The sequence below is a fragment of the Schistocerca gregaria genome, chromosome 5 (genome assembly GCF_023897955.1).
Source record: "Schistocerca gregaria isolate iqSchGreg1 chromosome 5, iqSchGreg1.2, whole genome shotgun sequence".
In the NCBI taxonomy this organism is placed as follows: domain Eukaryota; kingdom Metazoa; phylum Arthropoda; class Insecta; order Orthoptera; family Acrididae; genus Schistocerca; species Schistocerca gregaria.
Window position 1 is genome coordinate 330,029,293 of NC_064924.1, and position 19,884 is coordinate 330,049,176.

Here is a 19,884-nt window from a genome sequence, read left to right on the forward strand (position 1 = left end):
ATTCAACTTATCCTTGCATACTCTGGTTGATGTGGCTGACTGACTGTGTCCTATATTCCTACTTATTATTGAGTATATTCTTTTAGTCTGTACCATCGTCGTGAGTTTTTCGAGTCGACTCACTCGCCGTACATTTAGGCTCTAAATTTTCTCTCTTCTCTTTTGAAGAAGTGACTTTATAGACGTAAACTTGCAATCTGTAATTTTAGCAATTTACATTGTCTCTGAACTTATTTCTATAGTTTAAGTGTTGTAATGTTGTAGTTTTGACTTTGAATTGTTTGTCTTGTGACAGAATGTTCCACAGATCTGAAAATCTGAATGCCATGTCCTGAAATATGTATAAATTATGACTTGTATAATAGATATTTTTCTATTTTTTTTAAATATGTTATGTATCAGATACTTCTACAAATATGTATTCTATCTTTTGGTGTCATTTTGTACACCATTTGGCAAACTTTATAGTAGGTTACAAAATATTGTAAATGCATTGTTTCCACATTTTGTGAGGGAGATATTGTAAAGGGACACCCTCCTCTAGCATTACTTTTCCTCAACAGAAGTAGTCGATACCACAACTAATTTTCGAATTCTGAACAGGTCAATATCGCCACAGTTGTTTTCCTAAAACATTACATATGATTTTGTACACAATGTGTTTCATTACAAGTTAAAATCTATAAAAATAAATTACTCTATTTCCTTTGTTACAAATCATTTGGAATATTGTTAGACTGTGTTACAGCTGAGTGAAGTAGTAGTGGGCATGCCTCTAATGTGATTGAATGTGATTCCAGTAAAGTGAGAGACAATAAATTATCATGAAAACGAAAATACAACACAGGTTTTCTTCAAAGTTATTATGTCAGTTGTACCCATGAGAACCTAACATGACAAAAATTTCGGCTTCAAGAATCAGCCCCTAGACTTGAAAAACTGGAGCCAACTACAAGAAAAGAAGATAAGTAAAAAGTTTATTGCAAATCTTACTCCTCTGTATTTCTGAAAAAAAGAGACTTGCCACTGACAACAGTAGTGACATCAACAAATGGTGGGAGGGGGAAATAACATAATTTTTGGTCCTTTTTGCCAGTAACAAGTGCCTTCAATCTGCGTCCTTCAGTTGAGTTTGTGCAGGAAAGTGCAGTTGGTCTTTCTCTACTAGGCTTATGCCCAGTAGCAAGCACTTCAGTCAATGAGGCTGAATTTTGTGTGGGCATGCACTTCCAGTATAGTCCAGTTTCATCTACATCTACATGCACACCCTCCACAAGCCACCATACAGTGCATGTTGGAGTGTACCTTTTAACACAGCTAATCATTCCCTTTCCTGTTCCCTTTATAATTGGAGCAAGGGAAAACAACTGTCTACATGTGCCTGCACAACCTCAGATTTCTACCATTTTGTCTTTGCAGTCCTTAAAAAAATGTGCACTGGTTGCAGTAGATTCATTTTGCAGTCTGTCGCAAATACCTATTCCCTAAACTTTCTCAGTAGTGTTTGGCAAAAAGAACATTGTCTTCCCTATAGAGATTTCCATTTGAGTTCATGGATCATTTCCATAATGCTCACATGTTGAATGAACCTACGGGTCACAAATCTAGCAGCACACCTCTGAATTGCTTCAATGTCTTACTTTTATATGATCTGGTATGGATCTCAAGTAATCGAGAAGGTATAAGAACTGGTCGCATAAGTGTTCTGTATCAACACAGATGAGCTACTCTTTCCTAGACTTCTCACAATAACTGAAGTCAATCATTCGCCATCCATACAATGAACCTTACATGACCATCCCTTTCATGTTCCTTTACAGTGTTAAGCCAAAATATTTGATCAGCATGGCTGTATCATTTAATCATCACGACCATATCAAGCAATCCACCATTAATAATACTGTATTCCAACATTAGAGGATTGTTGTTTCTACTCGTCTGCATCAGTGGTAGATACATATGGGGCGGGGGGTGCCGCCCTCGCCCGTCAGTCCACACACTATTTGTTCATTTCTTTCGTCATTCGACTCGACTGAATCGAGTTATCGAGTAGTTGTACTTTCTTATGTAGCACGCGTGTCCGCGTCATCGTATTTGATGATGTAATTAACCAGTTTGCCAGGAAGAATAGGTGCACAGAATTCATCATTTAAGGAAGAGAACCACAATTGTAACTTTTTTATATCATAAGATGGCAATGTCTTTTATGTGTGTTTAACCAGTTTAAACTTGAATTTTTAAACTTTGTATACGACTTGATTAATTTTTATTACAGTAAAAGTAAAGGTAGCTCAAGATATCTTTAGTGCTCCCTCCTTGAGGTTTTTCTGTATCTGCCACTGGTCTGCATTATCATACATTTTTCCACATTTAGTTCAAGCAGCCGCTCATGACACCAAATAGAAATTCTGTCCAAGTCATCCTTTATTCTCCTACATTCACTCAAGGATTATTTGTTTTACACGCTACAGAATAATCAGCAAAAAGTTGCAAACTGCTGTTCATCACTCAGGGAGAAAATTATTCTGTTCAATGTAACTGAAGAATTCCTCATCAAAATTAGCATTAGCTACATCTTTGTCCGCATTAATTTTCTCGACGTGAATGGTAATTTCTTGACTCCTGTAGCAATATTAGAACACGTCAGTCATCAAGATGAAGTGTTGAATTTTCCTTCCATTTTCAGAATTTTATACAACTCTCCTGCCAATAACATCAAACCTGATACAGGAACTCCTTCCCTCTTCTGCTGGAACCACAGGTGCATTACTTCACTTACTTTCAATTTGAAGGTATTTACACTTTGAAAGTCAGGCTTGGTTATCATCTCTGAACACGAAATTTAACAGTTTTCCTTAATGTTTCTTTAGGTTCCGGGGAAGTTTTACCACAGATTCTCTCTTTGCTAACTTATCAGTAATGCCAATTACTTCTTGATCAGTAGAACCACAATAGAGCATTTACTTGTGATCTTTCCTGCATATGTAAACATTGATCTACATCTACATCTATACTCTGCAAACCACTGTGAGTTGCATGGCAGTACCAGTTATTAGGGTTTCTTCCATTTCTATTCACGTACATAGTGGGGGATGAATGACTGTTTGAATGCCTCTGTGTGTGCAATGATTACTCTAATCTTCACAATCCCTATGTGAGCGATCTGTACGGGGTGGCAGTATATTCCTACAGTAATCATCTAAAGCCAGTTCTTGAAACTTTGTTAATAGACAATCTCGGGATAATTTATGTTTATCTACAAGAGCCTTCCAGTTCAGTTCCTTCTCAGTATCTATGTGACATCCTCCCACAGATTAAACAAACTTGTGACTGTTCGTGCTACCCTTCTCTGTATATGTTCAATATCCTGTGTTAGTCCTATCTGGTACAGATCCCACACACTTGAGCAATATTCTAGAACTTATCACACGACTGATTTGTAAGCAAGTTCCTTTATAGATTGACTGCATTTCCCCAGTATTCTACCAACAAACCAAAGTCTGCCACCTGCTTTACCCATGACTGAACCTATGTGATCATTCCATTTCATGCCCCTATAAAGTGTTACACCCTGATATTTATATGAGTTGACTGATTCTAACAGTGACTCACTGATATCACAGTCAAAGGATACTATGATTTTTCATTTTGTGAAATGCAAAATTTTACATCTCTGAACATTTAAAGCAAGTTGCCAATTCTGCAACACTTTGAAATCTTATCAAGATCTGACTGAATATTTATGCAGCTTCTTTCAGATAGTACTTCATTACAGATACCTGCATCATCTGCAATAAGCCTGATTTTACTATTAATATTGTCTGCAAGGCCATTAATATACAACATGAGCAGCAAGGTTTCCAACACATTTCTCTGGGGCACACCAAAAGTTACTTCTACACCTGATTATGACTCTCCATCCGAGATAACATGTTGCATCCTCCCTACCAAGAAGTCCTCAATCCAGTTTGATCATACTTTTGACAGTAAGCATAGGTGTAGTACTGAGTCAAATGCTTTTTGGAACTCAAGAAATACAGCATCTACCTGACAGCCTTGATCCAAAATTTTCAGTATGTCATGTGAGAAAAGTGCGTATTGAGTTTCAAGTGATCAACGTTTTCAAAATTCAGGCTGGTTGGCATTGAGAAGGTCATTCTGTTTAAGATACCTCATTATGTTTCAGATTCTACAACAAATTGACATCAACAATATTGGATGATAGTTTTGTGGATCACTTCTACTACACTTGTAGACAGCTGTGACCTGTGCCTTTTTTTTTTTTTTTTTTTTCCCCAAAGAACTAGGTGTGGTTTTTTTGTTTGAGGTATCTATGATAGATTATAGTTAGAAGAGGGGCTAACTTAACTGCAAATTCATTACAGAATCTGACAGGGGTTCCATTTGACCCTGGAGCTTTATTCAATTTTAATTACTTCAGCTGTTTTTCAATACCTCTGACTAATACTTATTCCATTCATCTTTTCAGTGGTAAGAGGATTAAATTGCATTCTCCTTGGTTTTTCCTTTACAAACCATTTGAGAATGGAGTTAAGCATTTCAGCCCTTGCTTTCCTTCCCTCATTTACTGTGGACTGGACACTAACTTTGGTGCCACTAACATCCTTTACATACAACCAGAATTTCCTTGGGTTCTGTGAAAGATCACTTGACAATATTCTACTTCAGTAGTCACTGAAGACATCACACATTGCTCTCTTGACAGCCAAATGCAATTCAGTCAGCATTTCTCTATCTACAGGGCTATGTTTTGTTTTATACCTATTATGCAGTAATCACTGTCTTCATAAGCTTCTTTACAGTAACTGCCAGGGTTCCTCTACATGCTTCTCCCTGTGCTGGAAGTTTCAAGCTCCTTACTGAGATATGATATTGTCGATTTTTTATCTAGTTTACTGAACATATTTATCTTTCTGCTTGTTTTAGTTGTCCACTGTACTTTGGTAATCATTGTCGCCACAACCACATTATGGTCACCGATACCAGTTTCGGTGTGGATATTATCAAAGAGGTCAGGTCTATTTGTTGCTATTAGATCCAATACATATGTTTAGCAACATCAAGGAATGTGATATAGTTAATGTCCTCATTGTCAATATCCACTTTTAAAAACTGTTATTGAGATGTGTCAGTACAATCAACAACGCATCCTCCTAGTGATTTTCAACAATATACTTTCATTACTCATTTTGTCACAAAGAGTAAGAAATCCAAAAGGAACCATTCCAGAAGAAAATCATTTTATTCTGCTGTCAGCTTTAAGTGGAAAGGGCTAAGTAAACATACAGATAGGAAATCAGCTACAGACATGTTACAAGGATACAATCTCTGCATTTATCTCGGCTGTTCATTACCTACATAAACAATTTAGGAGACAATCTGAGCAGCCATCTTAGGTTGTTTGCAGATGATGCTGTCGTTTATTGCCTAGTGAAGTCATCATACAACCAAAACCAATTGCAAAATAGTTTAGGTAAGATATCTGTATGATGAAAAAAAAAAAAAAAAAAATGGCAATTGACCCTAAATAATGAAACGTATGAGGTCATCCACATGAGTGCTAAAAGGAATCCATTAAATTTTGGTCACACAATAAATCAGCCAAATCTTAAGGTCTTAAATTCAACTAAATATCTCAGAATTACAATTGTGAACAACTTAAACTGGAAAGAACACACAGAAAATGCGTGGAGAAGACAAACCATGGACTGCATTTTATTGGCAGAACACTTAGAGGAGGCAAAAGATCCAAACAGACTGTCTACACTACACTTGTCTGTCCTCTTTTGGGATACTGCTTAATGTTACGGGATCCTTACCAGATAGAATTAACAGAGTACGTACAAAAAGTTCAGAGAAGGGCAGCATGTTTTGTATTATTGAGAAATAGGAGAGAGGGTATCATGCATATGACAAGATTTGGGGTGGAATCATTAAAAAAAGGCATTTTCTGTTGTTGCGGGACCTTCTCAAGAAATTTCAATCATCATTTTTCTCCTCTGAATGATGCTGACCTACATAGGGAGAAACCATCAGCATAATAAAACAAGGGAAAGCAGAGCTTGCACAGAGAGATATAGATGTTCATTTTTTTCTTTGTGCTGTTTGAGAGAGGAATAATAGAGAATTGGTGTGAAGGTGATTCGACGAACCATTTGTCGTGCACTTAAGTATGATTTGCAGAGTAGGCATGTAGATGTATTATGATGTCACTGCAGATGAAGATGAAATAGGAAAGAATGAAAAAATATTTCATGGATATCCAAGAGTTGCTCTCTCCCAAAAAGTGTGAAACTATAAATGCTTATGTTTATGGTACTACCATGAGAAACACTTTCCTTTTCAAATCTGGAGAGTCTCCAATTCAGGAAAAATGTATGACAGTTTCTTCCTGAATCTTCCATTGATGGAGCTGTCCAAGGTTTATATAGCCCCAATTGGTATCACAGGCCCTCATAATGTCAAAATACACCAATGCTGAGTTACTTGCACATGAAAGTCCACTGTATAGCCACCCCCAGCCAGGTTGTGAGTGCAATTCATTGCACACTTACTGATCAGAATACATTTAACTAACTGAACAGTGTCTCAAAGAAAGCTTCCAAAATGAAATCTCGGCACAGCTAAGTGGATGCTGTACAGCAAACTGACTGTATCTGAACACTGCAACAACATCCAGGAGGGGATGGATAACACTACAAACGCAATTCACCTCATCATTTATCACTTCCACTACCATCAGCCACATAAATAAACATCCTTTTCCCTAGTGGAGTTTAAGAGCCACTCAGCCACCAGGGACAGGCTCACTACTCTGCCACGATTCAAATGCCTCCCATATGCAGAAAACCTTCCTGTGTTTTGGGTCACGTGGACAAAGGTGCAATGAACCTATGACCAGAGTGACAAAAGGTTGTGACAAGTATTCCCAAACTGCATCAATTATTCCACTAGCTCAACACAAACGTAGAAAGCTGTTTGAAAGATTTCAGATAAAAAGAGTTGCATACTTATAGGAACTGTACTGAAATACAGATATCTCAAACCACTATCCAGAAACAATGAGATTTTGGTACAGCAGTGTTGGGTAACACTACCACTGCCATATGACTGAACTCAACATCATGCCACCATTATGTGACTGTGGAGAGGAATGGACCAGACTCAAGATCCAACAATTTTATGTCCTATTACTGTTTGTTTCCCAATAGGGAAATTGATTTAACACATGAGATTTGTGTTCCATGCCCAGTCAGGAGTACATCAAGTACCCGTATAACATGCTCATTCAGTTTGCCATTGCTCTACAATTTTGTAGTATAATATGGCAAACAGGACAATTTGCTAACTCTTTAGAGGAGACAATTATAGTCCTCCTCCTCAAACCTGGAAGGATCAAATGTGCCCCAGTAGTTACAGAAGTGTTGCCTTAATAAGCTATGCGGAAAAAACTTCAGAATGAACAGTCAACCACTGCCTAGTCTGTATAAAGGACACCAGGTAGCTACTTAACTCCTCACAATATGAAAATGCAGGAGATATTGCTCTATGATCAACAACCTGATCCTTCTGGTCATCTACACAACAGGCTTTCCTACAGAAGCTTGAAGGCACAATACATTCTCACAGCATAAGCAATGGGGCTTGCTTGGCTGCCTTACTCATATGTTCCTTCCAATCCTAATGGCTTGCATACACCATGTCAACAAACTTTTGTCTGAAAGACTGGAAAAGCAGAATGGTGTACTTCCAGAACTGCAACACACTCGACCACTGCTATAAATAGCACAACATCCTTAATAAGACATTTAGTACAATGTTCCTTATTTATGCACAGTTTTGCAGCTTCTCTAACCCTCTTCTGACTCCGAAAAAATAACACAGCAGTTGCAATTATTTGCAGGTGGAAAACAATGGGCTGCAGAGAGTTTTCTACAAGAGAGGGGGAGAGGGGGAGGGAGGGAGGGAGGGAGGGAGGGAGGGAGGGAGGGAGGGAGGGAGGGAGGGAGGGAGGGAGAGAGGGAGGGAGGGAGGGAGGGAGGGAGAGAGAGAGAGAGAGAGAGAGAGAGAGAGAGAGATCAAATGAGGGACACCACTCTAAATTTTAAGGATTTAGTGAGGTTTCACAGCCTGCATATGATTACAAATCATCATCATTACAGCATCTAATAAACCTGAAGGCGGGGTTCTTGAAGGCATACACCATCTTAATATATTTACCAACAGGTCCTGTGTTTTATGCAAGATACATTTGCTTCAGTTTTATAAACCTCTTTTGAAATTCCGGCCAGACTACGGGTGTACAATGGACAGTTCAAGAATTGTAATGTATGCCAAGGACAGGCATATATTAATCAAAGGCCCAAACTCAGCCCTAGCAGTCAAAGTTAAGATGATAGCTGAATAGGCCTACAAGATGTTCATAGCCAACAGTTTAAATCTTAACCATACAAAGACTGATATTGTGCAATTACAAACCAACTAAAAGTGACCTTTTGGCGTCAGAAGCAGACATTATCAATCAGAAACTGAACGAAGCACAGAGTGTAAAATTGCATAGTGTCTGATGGATAACAACTTAAAATGAAGTCAACACAGGGATAAACTAGTCAATAATTTCAGTTCAGCATGTTGCTTCCTTAGAAGCATCTTCCATTGTGTTAACCTAAAGGTAAGTGCAATTGCTTATTTTGCATACTTTTACTTTGTGTTTTCATGTGGAATTATCTTATGAGGCAGTGCATCTAAAGCAGAAGTGAGCAGTAAGACTACTGTGTAAAGTAGATAATCATACACCTATCAGAGGCCTTTTTAAGGTTCCTGAAATTCTCACTGGTTTCCCAATACATCTACTTCTTAATCATTTTTGTTGCTAACAATAAAAATCAGTTTTGACTAAAACAGTGATACTGATATATAGTAAAAAAAATAAAAATATAAGAGATTCACGTAGACTTTACCTCCTCGTACAGAGTTCAGGATGGAGTTATCTTCTTTGGCAGTAAGATATTCGAGCTTCTACTTATGTAAAGCAAGAAATTGAAAATCCTTGTCATTTCAAAAGAAAATTAAAAACATACCTCATCAGCTACTCATTCTACAAATTATTTGAATACTTAGATTCAGGAATTTAAAATTTCTGTTAGGTACACTGGTGTCCAAAATTAAAGCCTTTATTTTGCCACAAAACTGTAATAAACAGGAGATAGTAAAGTAAAAACAATGTCCAGAACATAAACAACTGCAACATGCATAACAGTACACAAAAATGTTCTTTTCCAGCTTAACGGATTTGCACACACATTCCGAAAATACGTTAATGTGCTCGGTATGAGGTGTAACCACTTCTAACAGTGATAAATGCCTGATAATGAAACAGCAAGCTATCAACGATGCCACGAACCCCTTTCTTCAGCCACTATCCACCATCCCCAACCCTTTACCTCCTGGATCCCTACTTGTCACTATTGAATACCCTTCCCTATACATCAACATTCCTCAAACCTATGACCGTGCTGCTATTGAACACTACCTCTCCCAAGATCCTTCAGGCTCCAGACCCACTTAAACAATTACTTATCCTCTGAAAGGGAGGCATACAAAAAAAGTCTGTGGCACAGCCATGGGCACCCACATTGCACCCTCCTAAGCCAACTTGTTTGAGTAGTATCTAGAGGAAATCTTTGTAGCTTTCCAGAACCCCAAACCCCAGGTCTTGTTCAGGTTCTCTGATATCATCTTCATGATCTGCACTCAGGGCCAGGACACCCTATTCCCATTCCTTCACAACCTCAACACTGCCTTTCCCATCCACTTCACTTAGTGCTCCTCAACCTAGCGTGCCACCTTCCTGGACATTGGCCACCTCCACTCAGATGGCTCTATTGACACCTCTGTTCACATAAACCCACCAACCACCAAAAGTACTTGCATTTTGACAGCTGCCACATGAAATATCCCTCTCGTACAGCCTGGCCACCTGTGACCCGCACATATGCAGTGATGAGGCTCGCTTAACCAGTATGCTGAAGGTCTCACAAAGGCCTTCACAGACAAGCACTATCCCCCAGACCTCACCTGCAAGTAGATTTCACATGCCATATCCCCACATACCCCCAATCCTCCCACTACCCCCCCCCCCCCCCAAGAACCAGCTCAAAAGGAGTGCCTCTTTGTCATCCACTACCAACCTGCACTTGGATAACTGAACCACATCCTTCATCAGGGCTTTGATCATCTATTATAACGGCCTAAAATTAGGGACAACATACTCAAGATCCTTCCCAACCCTTCTAATGTGGTGTTCCATTGACCACCCAATCTCTACAATATGTTAGTCCTCCCCTATGCCACTCTCAATCCCAACCTCTTGCCATAGGGATCATATCCTTACAGAAAACCCAGGTAGAAGATCTGCCCAATCCATCTACCCAGCACTTCCTATTCCAGTCCTGTCACAGTCTTACCCTACCCCAGGCCAAGCCATCTGTGAAAGCAGCCACATTATTTAGCAGCTCTGCTGCAAACATTGTTCAATTTTTTATATTGGTGTGACTACCAACCAGCTGTCACAAGAATGAATGGCCACCACCAAATTGTGGCCATGAGCAGAGTGGACCACCCTGTAGCACAACATGCAGCTGAATATAACATGCTTGACTACAATGTCTACTTCAAATCCCACGCCATCTGGATCCTCCCCTCCACTAACACCTTTTCTGAACTGTGTAGATGGGAGTTATCCTTACAACACATTCTCCACTCCTGAAATCAGCCTGGTCTCAGCTTACGGTAACCTACAGCCCCAAACTCTCCACCCACTTGTTTTAACTGTTTCCATCTGCTCTACTATCTCCACCACTCAATTCATGTCCTCTCATCATTACTGTGTACTGCTCTCTGTCATTGCACTGACTGGTATCTTTCCCTTTCCCCTTCCCCTTCCCCACTCCTCTCCTTTCCACTCCCTTTCTCTCCACAACCGCCACAGCCTCCTGATGCTGCAACTGGCAACCTTGCCCTGCCACCTCCAGACCCTGCATGCTCTACCAGGCAGTGCTGATTCCTCTTCTGCTATCAGTACCCTGCTATCCGTCGCCCTTCCCTGACCCACTCCAGATTGTTGTGCCCATTCAACACATTTCAGTTGCATTTTGGTCAGAGCAGCTGCTGACAGTGGTCATGCATGCATGCTCACACTTTTGACTTCTTCTGAAGAAGGCTTTGGTCGAAAGTTCAGTGCTTTTGTCCTACGTCTTTGCAACTAAATGTGTCATCTTTACAGTGAGTAGTAATCTATCCTTTTCATTATACTGCTGATATGGATTTTACACTGTTTCACGCAATAACTTGCTTATATATGAAGTACATGTGACATTCTAATAGATAAAAATCAACTTCATACCAATACCGCTTAACAGCAACAGTTAGCAGTACTACATTACACTGATATTATTAATAAAGAATAGTTGTTAACTTTTCAGTATTATTAATAGTCTGTGCACATCACTGTGACAAGGGGGCTTCCATCTTTTGCAGTTGTTGGCTAGCACAAAATACTGTTATTAGCTGCCAGGCTTATCTCACCGCATACGCAAATAAATTGTCACATCATCTATGCAGTCCACATAAAACACAACAATTAAATTTTCAGTAGAATGAAAAACCAGACCAACCAGCAAATTTCTTACTTTTTATTCATTCAATGACGACTTGGGCCAACACCCATTTTCTCAGCCCGAAGCTAGTCATCAAATGAATAAAAAATAAAAAGTAGCAATATGGACTGGTTTTTCGTTCTACTGATCAGCAGAAGTTGTTGATCTAAACTACTCTAGCTTGCAGGAAGTTCATAATTCAATTTTCATTATTAATACAACATATAATATCTTAAGTAAAGACAGTACATATAGTGTTGATTAAGTTATTCTTTACCCTTAATTTGTCGTTCAGGTGGAAAAGATCATGGCTTCCAGAACAATTACACTCGCGTTCGGAAAAAACAGAACACCTTAAACAACCAAAGATAGGATGTTCATACTCACAGGATGTGTAAATTAGTATGCTCTGCAGAAATGATTAGCATTTCAGTCGCCTGGGTTCAGCTTGTGCCCTATTGCCTAGCAGCACAGGGTCTGCCATAGGTCCTGATAACTTGTTTCATGCATGACGGCATCGATGCGAATAAGATGCAAATGATGTCCTGCAGTATAGCGATCCATGCTACATTCATCTGGTTCCAAAGTTCATCTGTGGAGATTAGTGTTGGGTCACAGTGCTGCACCCATCGTTTTGCCGCATCCCCCACATTTTCAGTTGGCAACACATCTGGTGACGTGGTGGACCAGGGCAAAAGGCTGACATCCTGTGACACGAAGAAGGCATGTGTTCACGCAGCAACATGTGATCGTGCATTGTCTTGCTGAAAAATGGCATCTAGAGTGTTATGCAGAATGGGTATGGCTATGGATTGCAGGACTCATTCACATATGTCACACTGGTCAGAGTGCCCTGGACATGCATCAACTGTGATTTGTGGGCAGACTAAATAGCACCCCACAGCATAAGACCTTGAGTTGGCGCTGTGTGTCCTGTGCAAATGCAGTCACTGTGGTGCTGCTTCTTCTGTCTGCTGTGTACCAAAACACAGCCATCATTTTCAAACAAACAGAATCTGAATTTGTCCGTGAGCACCATCTCACGCAATTCCTGTCCCCAGTGATGTTGTTCCATACACCATTGCCATCTAGCATGTTTCTGCACATTTGTCAAAGATCGGCAGAGAAGTTGACGACACACATCTAACCCATGCCATGACAAATGGCGACAGACTGTCACCCCCGATAGCGTACAATGTGCACCAAAGCCAAGGAGGACGCAGATGTGTTGATCTTCTGGGTGGTGTGACCAGACCCATTTTGAGGTGTTCTACAGCATTCCGTGAAGCATTCGGCACAGACCCATTGCACTGCAGAAACACTTTGTCCCTCACGAGCAGCAGTTTCCCAGAGGCATGCATCACATTCTCTCATGCCAATAATGTGCCCTCTTTCAAACACACTGATCTGATGGTATGGTTCATGTACACATCTGTGAAGCATCCTGCATGTCTACTCAAGTCACACTGATCAATTACCTTCAGTTTATAGTAACAACTAGAGCTGCAGGCACGTTTTACCAGTAGGTGGTGTTGTGTCGTAATATCGATGTTAACCTTGAACCCGCGGGCTGACATGGTTCAAATGTTAATCATTTCTGCCGAATATACTAATTACATGTTCTGTGAATATGAACATGCTATCTCTAGTCATTCCAGGTGTTCTGTTTTTTCCTGCTGTTCTGTTTTTTGTCAGACCATAACATTGCTCAATTCATATCCCACATGTAGAAAGTGCACCTGTAAAGATCTTCATTGTTATAGCTGAAGTCCAAAATAATCATCTTAGTAACAGCCTGTAGTTTTGGAAGCAAGTATCCTGGTTGATGGGTGAAATATTCCCTTACTATCCAAAGAAAGTCTCTCTAGTCAGTAATGGAAAATAAATTGTGTCTTACATCGGTAACTGGGCAGCTCTCACCCCATTGAGGAATTCACCTAATGATATCATATACCTTATGAAACTAATGATAGTGTACCAGAAATCATGTCATGCTGTCTTGTTGGTTTCATTAATTCACCAGTGTTTGGCTCTTACTAGTCACAAAGCTGAGAAATTCTCTGCAGTTAGTAAACATTTTGTTTTTGCAGCCTATGCACAGAAAGATATCAAGTGTAATTTTCCCAAATACACCTTCTTTCAAGCAGTGGTGAAGAAGGCTTTAGCATACCAAAGAATATGTAGAGGCCATTTAGAACATGCCTATGCCTAAATCCATAAAGACATTCAAGTATTTCTAGAAAAAGCACATTACTATGTATGCTACGTTTATTTCGCAGGTAGCCTCCATAGACCACCACCTAAATTGTCTCCACTGAAAGTGTGTCCCCTTTCAATGGTCAGAAGAATGCTATTTGGCTTTTTGGAAATTAAAATCAGCCCTCTGGTTGACATCTTATCTTATAATTTATCAGCCCCACTCGCCACTGGTGTTAGTATCAGACACATCCAACACACTGATAAGTTAACGGATGGTACAGAGAGGACAATCATATTTCTGTCAAAAACATTTACTTCAGTCCAAGAACATAATTCACAAATCAAACAGGAAACACTGGCCATCATGTTTGGTGTTCATAAATTTAGCATTTTTTCGTATGGTCACAAATTTCCTCTTATTACTGACCACGAACCACTCTGATCAATTTTTGAACACAAAACTGTCAGGGCATGTAGCAAATTACATTCATCTATGGGCTTTCTCTTTGACAAACATCCAATATTCTATTCACTACCACACTTCTGCTCAACATTCTAATGTGGATACAGTCTCTCATCTTCCAGTAGATCAGGCTCTTGTATGTGATGGAATAGTTACCTGCACTACACGAGCTGGTATACCATTTAAAATAGTACTTCTTTTTGACAGCCATGTTGTTTCCACCACCATAGGACATATTTGGAACTATGCTTAACATTATAACTGGAAGTGTTCATAATGAAGTAGGCGTGTTTGGACTTAAATGTATTTCAATCAGGTAATTTTATTGTTTGTTTTCGTGGACTAGCAGACAATTTAAATTGTTGTCACACACTGCTAATTTGTTGGCCCTAAAGTGAGGGTTACAACACTAACCGCAGAAGTCTACTAAACAATGTTCAATAGGTTCGTTTGAGCAGTTGCCAGTGGGCTCGTACACATGCGCAGAGCTGAATTTGTGTATGAGCAGTGCTTTCTCCAGCTTCTGGCTACTTGAAACATGGCTGTTTGCTGTAAGAGCAGTAGCAGCAAGTAGTCATAGGTTAACGTGAAAAAGTTTTCTGGCACGCCCAAGCTAGATCACACATGCGCAGAGCAAGCCGAGTTATAGTGGGGGGTCATTCTCCACATGATCCGTGTGTATGTTTTGTGATATTGCTGGTGTGTCTTTGTTTACAGCTCCTGTGTCAAATGAAAACAAAACAGATTTCTGTGGCCGGGAGCCATGAAGTGAATTAATATACATTCTCATAATCATGAAAGACTAAAATAATTTAGTTTCAATTTCTTCATTTTATATTATTTCCACATTATTAGTAATCAAACATTAATATCTTAATGAAGCTATTGCTGTCAGTTTTGTGGAGAAATTTGCTTATATTAATTTTTTCCGCTGAGGCAGTTAGTTTATTTGAAACAAAGTGTGTCATTCCGCACTATTGGCGCTAACAGGTTTGAAGCTGACAAAGCAGGCAAATTTGGACAGTAGTTTTGAACAAAATATTTTGTTTCAAAATATGTTAACAGCTGTAGCAGAATTTTACAAGTCTGTCTTCCGTGAAACTGTGTTTCTCGATCACAAGACATTTGTCTAGTACTTCCTCTAGACCTGAAGTTATATCCTAATCTGTATTGTTTACATGATAAATTTATGCAATGCCGTTCTATGCTAAATTGTAGACTGGCAGCATACCGTGTTTTATCGTTTTAACTCTCCACATGGCTTTATATTTATTCCTAGAGTAGAATATAAACTGTTAGTCGTACAGTTTCTTTGCCTTGCAGACAACCTTGTTAATTTTTACACATCTGGAAATAGTCATGAAGTCTATTGACCTTTATTCTGCTGTAAGCTACACAAGGAACCTTTTCTTCCCCCCCAAGAAATCTGTATTCCTTCTTACTATCTTTTTGCAGTGCCGTGTAGATGTAAACCTGATTGGAAATGATACATAACAATATTGCAGACTATGAATTTAATAAAAAAACTGTCTCAAAGTCACCACATAGCAAAATGTTATGGTACTTTGAGCTCTAGAGTCTAGTTTTGAAACGAATAACACGCCAAGAACTGCTTCCTCATTTGAATTCCTTATCTGGATAAAACTGCAAAAACAATTGCTCCAGGTACAACTCCCTAGGTCCTCTCAACAACATGCCACAGGGCTACACATGGGCACGTGATGCCCCACCACACATGAAATTCTACACAGAAATGCAACAAAAAGTATATGAGCAGAGCAAGCACCAAGCACAGGCTGTCTATGTCATCGTACCTATGCATGCACACTATGGCCTATTGTCTGGCGCTCTGACAACTGCTCAAATGAAACTAATGAAATTGGATTTAACAGAACCAGCATACATCAAAAAGAAGTATTTCAATTGAACACACTAATACTGGCACTCATCAAATGGAGACGACCCAGATCATAGAATGTGATAAACTTATTACTTGTGAAATGTGGTGAAGGATGAGCACAATGGTAACACTTATGGAACTGATGATGTGACACTTAAATTGAACAGAAATGTAAAGCAGCATAATTCTATGTTAGTGTGCAGATTCCAAGTGTTTTATGAGATTTGAACTCTGTCTATCAGTTATTAATAGCTCGCATAGATTCATCTATAAATTTAAATGGAACATTCTTGTCTGCATGTAAAACATTTAGCGAAACATACCTAAATAAAGTACACACATTTGTCTTAGCAATGATTTTAACAAACTACAATGGGAATGAGAAACTTGACATATAATGCAATGATAAACTGTCATGTTACCCCAAGATGTACAATTTATTCCCTTAATGAACATCACGATACTGGATGTAGTTTAAAGAGGACTGACTGGAACGCTCCATGTTCTGTGGAGTTAACACTGTTTGGCCTCAGCAAAGGTGGGAGGTTTGATTTTTTTTTTTTTTTTCCCCAGAGCTGCAGCTACATCAACAATGCTTCAAATACATGAAATTTCAGCTGGTTCAATTTCTGTGCTCTCACTAACCAACACTGCTCAGACAGCAGTTTGCAGTTATCATAGGTATGGTGACACCATATTAACTGTGGAAGTTGATGGTCACTAGTATTCTTCTTTTCACATTTTTATGTCTTCACAGTATCATGTTTTCAAAAACTATATTCTTCTTTTATCAAACGTTTACACATTTTATGTGACAAACTGGTGATCCAAAAGAACATGATACACTGGTAATTCCTGTGGATTGGACAAAGTCACTTTGAACAATTACTTTATTATTCAATGTGTCTTTTGTGAAACAGCAATTACTTCATAACTATTTTAATACTTCACATAATGGTTGAATTTTGCCACAATCCAATACCTCACAGATGAAGAACTTCCAAGAAATCACTCAACTGACTGAAAAGCAAACTTAGTCCAGTGAGACAATTACTGACAAGCAGCCCTCATCACTCTCAAGAAGTCACCATTTAGTTAATTTATACCTCTGTTTCTAGAATATTTCACAAGAGTTTGAACTGTCATCTCTGCAAAATAGTTGTGGTTAAAGGATGATGATCATGACAAAGTCAACAGTGTAGCATTCCAACAGACAACTGACCAATGAAAAAGGTCTCACAATTAATTTTACAATGAGGCCCACTTCCACACAGGTTCACATAATTAGTGACGCGGTATGCTTCCATGCATCAGGATTCATGAACAAATAAAATATTCATTACTGATTGCATTCAAATATTCACTACTGTGCATGTACCCTTTCCACAGCCAACATATCACAGTGGTACGCCTGACTGCAATACCAGGCCCATTCATTTTTGAGGATAGGGGAGATGTCAGTTTCATTTTATTCACCATAAGCGTTTGTGTACCAAGCCAGCAAGTGTTCAATAATGATTCAAACAATGAACAGTTACTGCTCTTGCCACTTCTCTTCATATGCAACATAATGCATTTAGAAATTTTTTCTCTAACATGGACAGACCGTAGAAATAGCCTAAACAAGATAGATGTGCAGTACTGGTGTCAAACAGTTAAACTTATCAAACAGCATCAAAAACATACATTTCAATAAGGAATCCATCAGATACTAATAACAGTATATTCTCAAGTCCAAATAAAAGCCCAACTGCTACACAGTTTTACATATACATTTGTGTTAACTGTAACTATTGGCATGTGGTTTACACCACTTTGAGCTGTAAATCTACTACATGATAAACTATGTTGAGAACAGTAGCAGAGTAAACTTTTAGCCCACTGAACGGCAACATACAGTGGTAAACAAAAATGTCTTTATTGCAACTTAATATTTCGCTGGATGCCATAGGCATCTACACAGTTCTGCCTTAAATGAATTAATCCAAGTAAAGTTCCCATTCTTATAACTCCACATAGGCCTACAAAAGTTTGTATAAAAAACAAGCTATGCAGATAAAATGCCTCAAGGGACCAGTAAAAGAATGTAATGATTCTGTTATTAACGCAGATAATGTCATCATTTTATAGGTAATCCATTAACAAACTGCGGGTCAACTGAACCCACCGATACCCGGTGGCGACTTCGTCCCACAACGTAACGTGGTGGCGTGTGACGACATACATGCGTAAATATGAAGAGAACACAACGTCGCCAAATAGCCAGTTTCTGTTATTATGGCTGTTCTTTTCCCTGAATGCGTTATTTTTAAATACGTAATGCGCCAAGGCATGAAGCACATTCATGAGATACTGAAAGTGGTACCTCGACTGTCCAGTCAAACATATTAGTGGAGGTAGATGCTCTTTCGAGTACAATAAACATTTGTGTGTTTAACGCTGTCAGGAGTCCTGACGCGTAATAACACGTAAACATCGAAACGACTAATTGTCAACATATACTCACTTTCTCCATAGCCCTTTTGATGTACGTTTCCGGCAAATTCGAATACTGTTTAGTTAAATCTCCAACTTTACTCAACAGCAACGACGTGAATCTCATTTTCTATGCGCCTTCTGTTTTGTAAATAAAATCTAACCAAATTTTAATCACACTCAATATGTACTATGCCTCAACTGTAAACAACTAACATGAGTACGGTACAGCTGGCGTTGGGCTGCAATCGATATATTAAATATGGCGCTAAAGTAAACATTAAATAACGCTACAGGTCAATATGTTACGACAACCTTTATCTGGCATTCATATTCGTTAGCTTTGACAATTCACAATTATCCTATCAAATTTCAACTCAATCTACACCCTAGGGTAGGCCACAAATCAGGGTGTCACAACAACCTATCAACCTATTTAAGCCGAGAGCCAGTTGTACGGTGTACCGTAGTCATTTTGGCAGCTGATGTAATCACACTTTCACAATATTTACAATGCAAAAATGACGGATTTTTGAGAGAGGTCACTTCTACATAACGCGAAATAGAATAGCCATTCAAGTGGCGCCACTGAAGTTGCATGCTTTGCAAGAGAAAATAGCAACACGGAAGGATCAGTATTTCGATATTACTAAACAACTACACCAGCTTACAGAACAATTTGTTGTGTTACAGAGGCAAGTATCATGTAGCTGCAAAACAAGAACAACTTATCTGGACAAGAAACAAATAACATCAGAGCTGCCAGAAACAGCCAACAGGGGAAATTTGTTGGTATCACCAGTGGTTTGGCAACAGAATAACGAGGTGCACAAAACAATGTGTACACCCAATTGGCTACAGCAGCCGCCAGTATTCGTGGCAGGCTGTGGAAATCAACAGGAGTGCCTTCAGATGAGAGGTGAGCACGCCAAGGAAACTGGCATGGTGAATAACTTGTCAAGTTTACTTACTCCATCACTAGGATTATATGTTAAAGATGTGAGGCCAGGATGCTACTGTCTCATTGATTCAGGATCAGTTGTTAGTGTACTTCCAGTCAGAGATGGTAGAACTGAAGCCCGAACTTCGCAAATGCTATTCACTGCAGTTAATAAGTCACCATAAGTGGCATACAGAAAGTGTGAAATGGAAGTAGATTTAGGGTTCTG

General features: G+C 39.1%; 1 protein-coding gene across 1 annotated transcript in view; it reads right to left on the reverse strand.

Annotated features, from left to right (window-relative positions):
- The window catches only part of LOC126273467 (probable 39S ribosomal protein L24, mitochondrial), a 45,920-nt gene extending 26,642 nt beyond the window's left edge, over positions 1-19,278 (reverse strand). The window contains exon 1 of the mRNA XM_049977028.1: positions 18,747-19,278. Coding sequence (XP_049832985.1) covers positions 18,747-18,842 — 96 coding nt within the window. The 5' untranslated portion in view covers positions 18,843-19,278. The remainder of the gene's footprint in view (positions 1-18,746) is intronic.
- Positions 19,279-19,884: the final 606 nt, after the last annotated feature.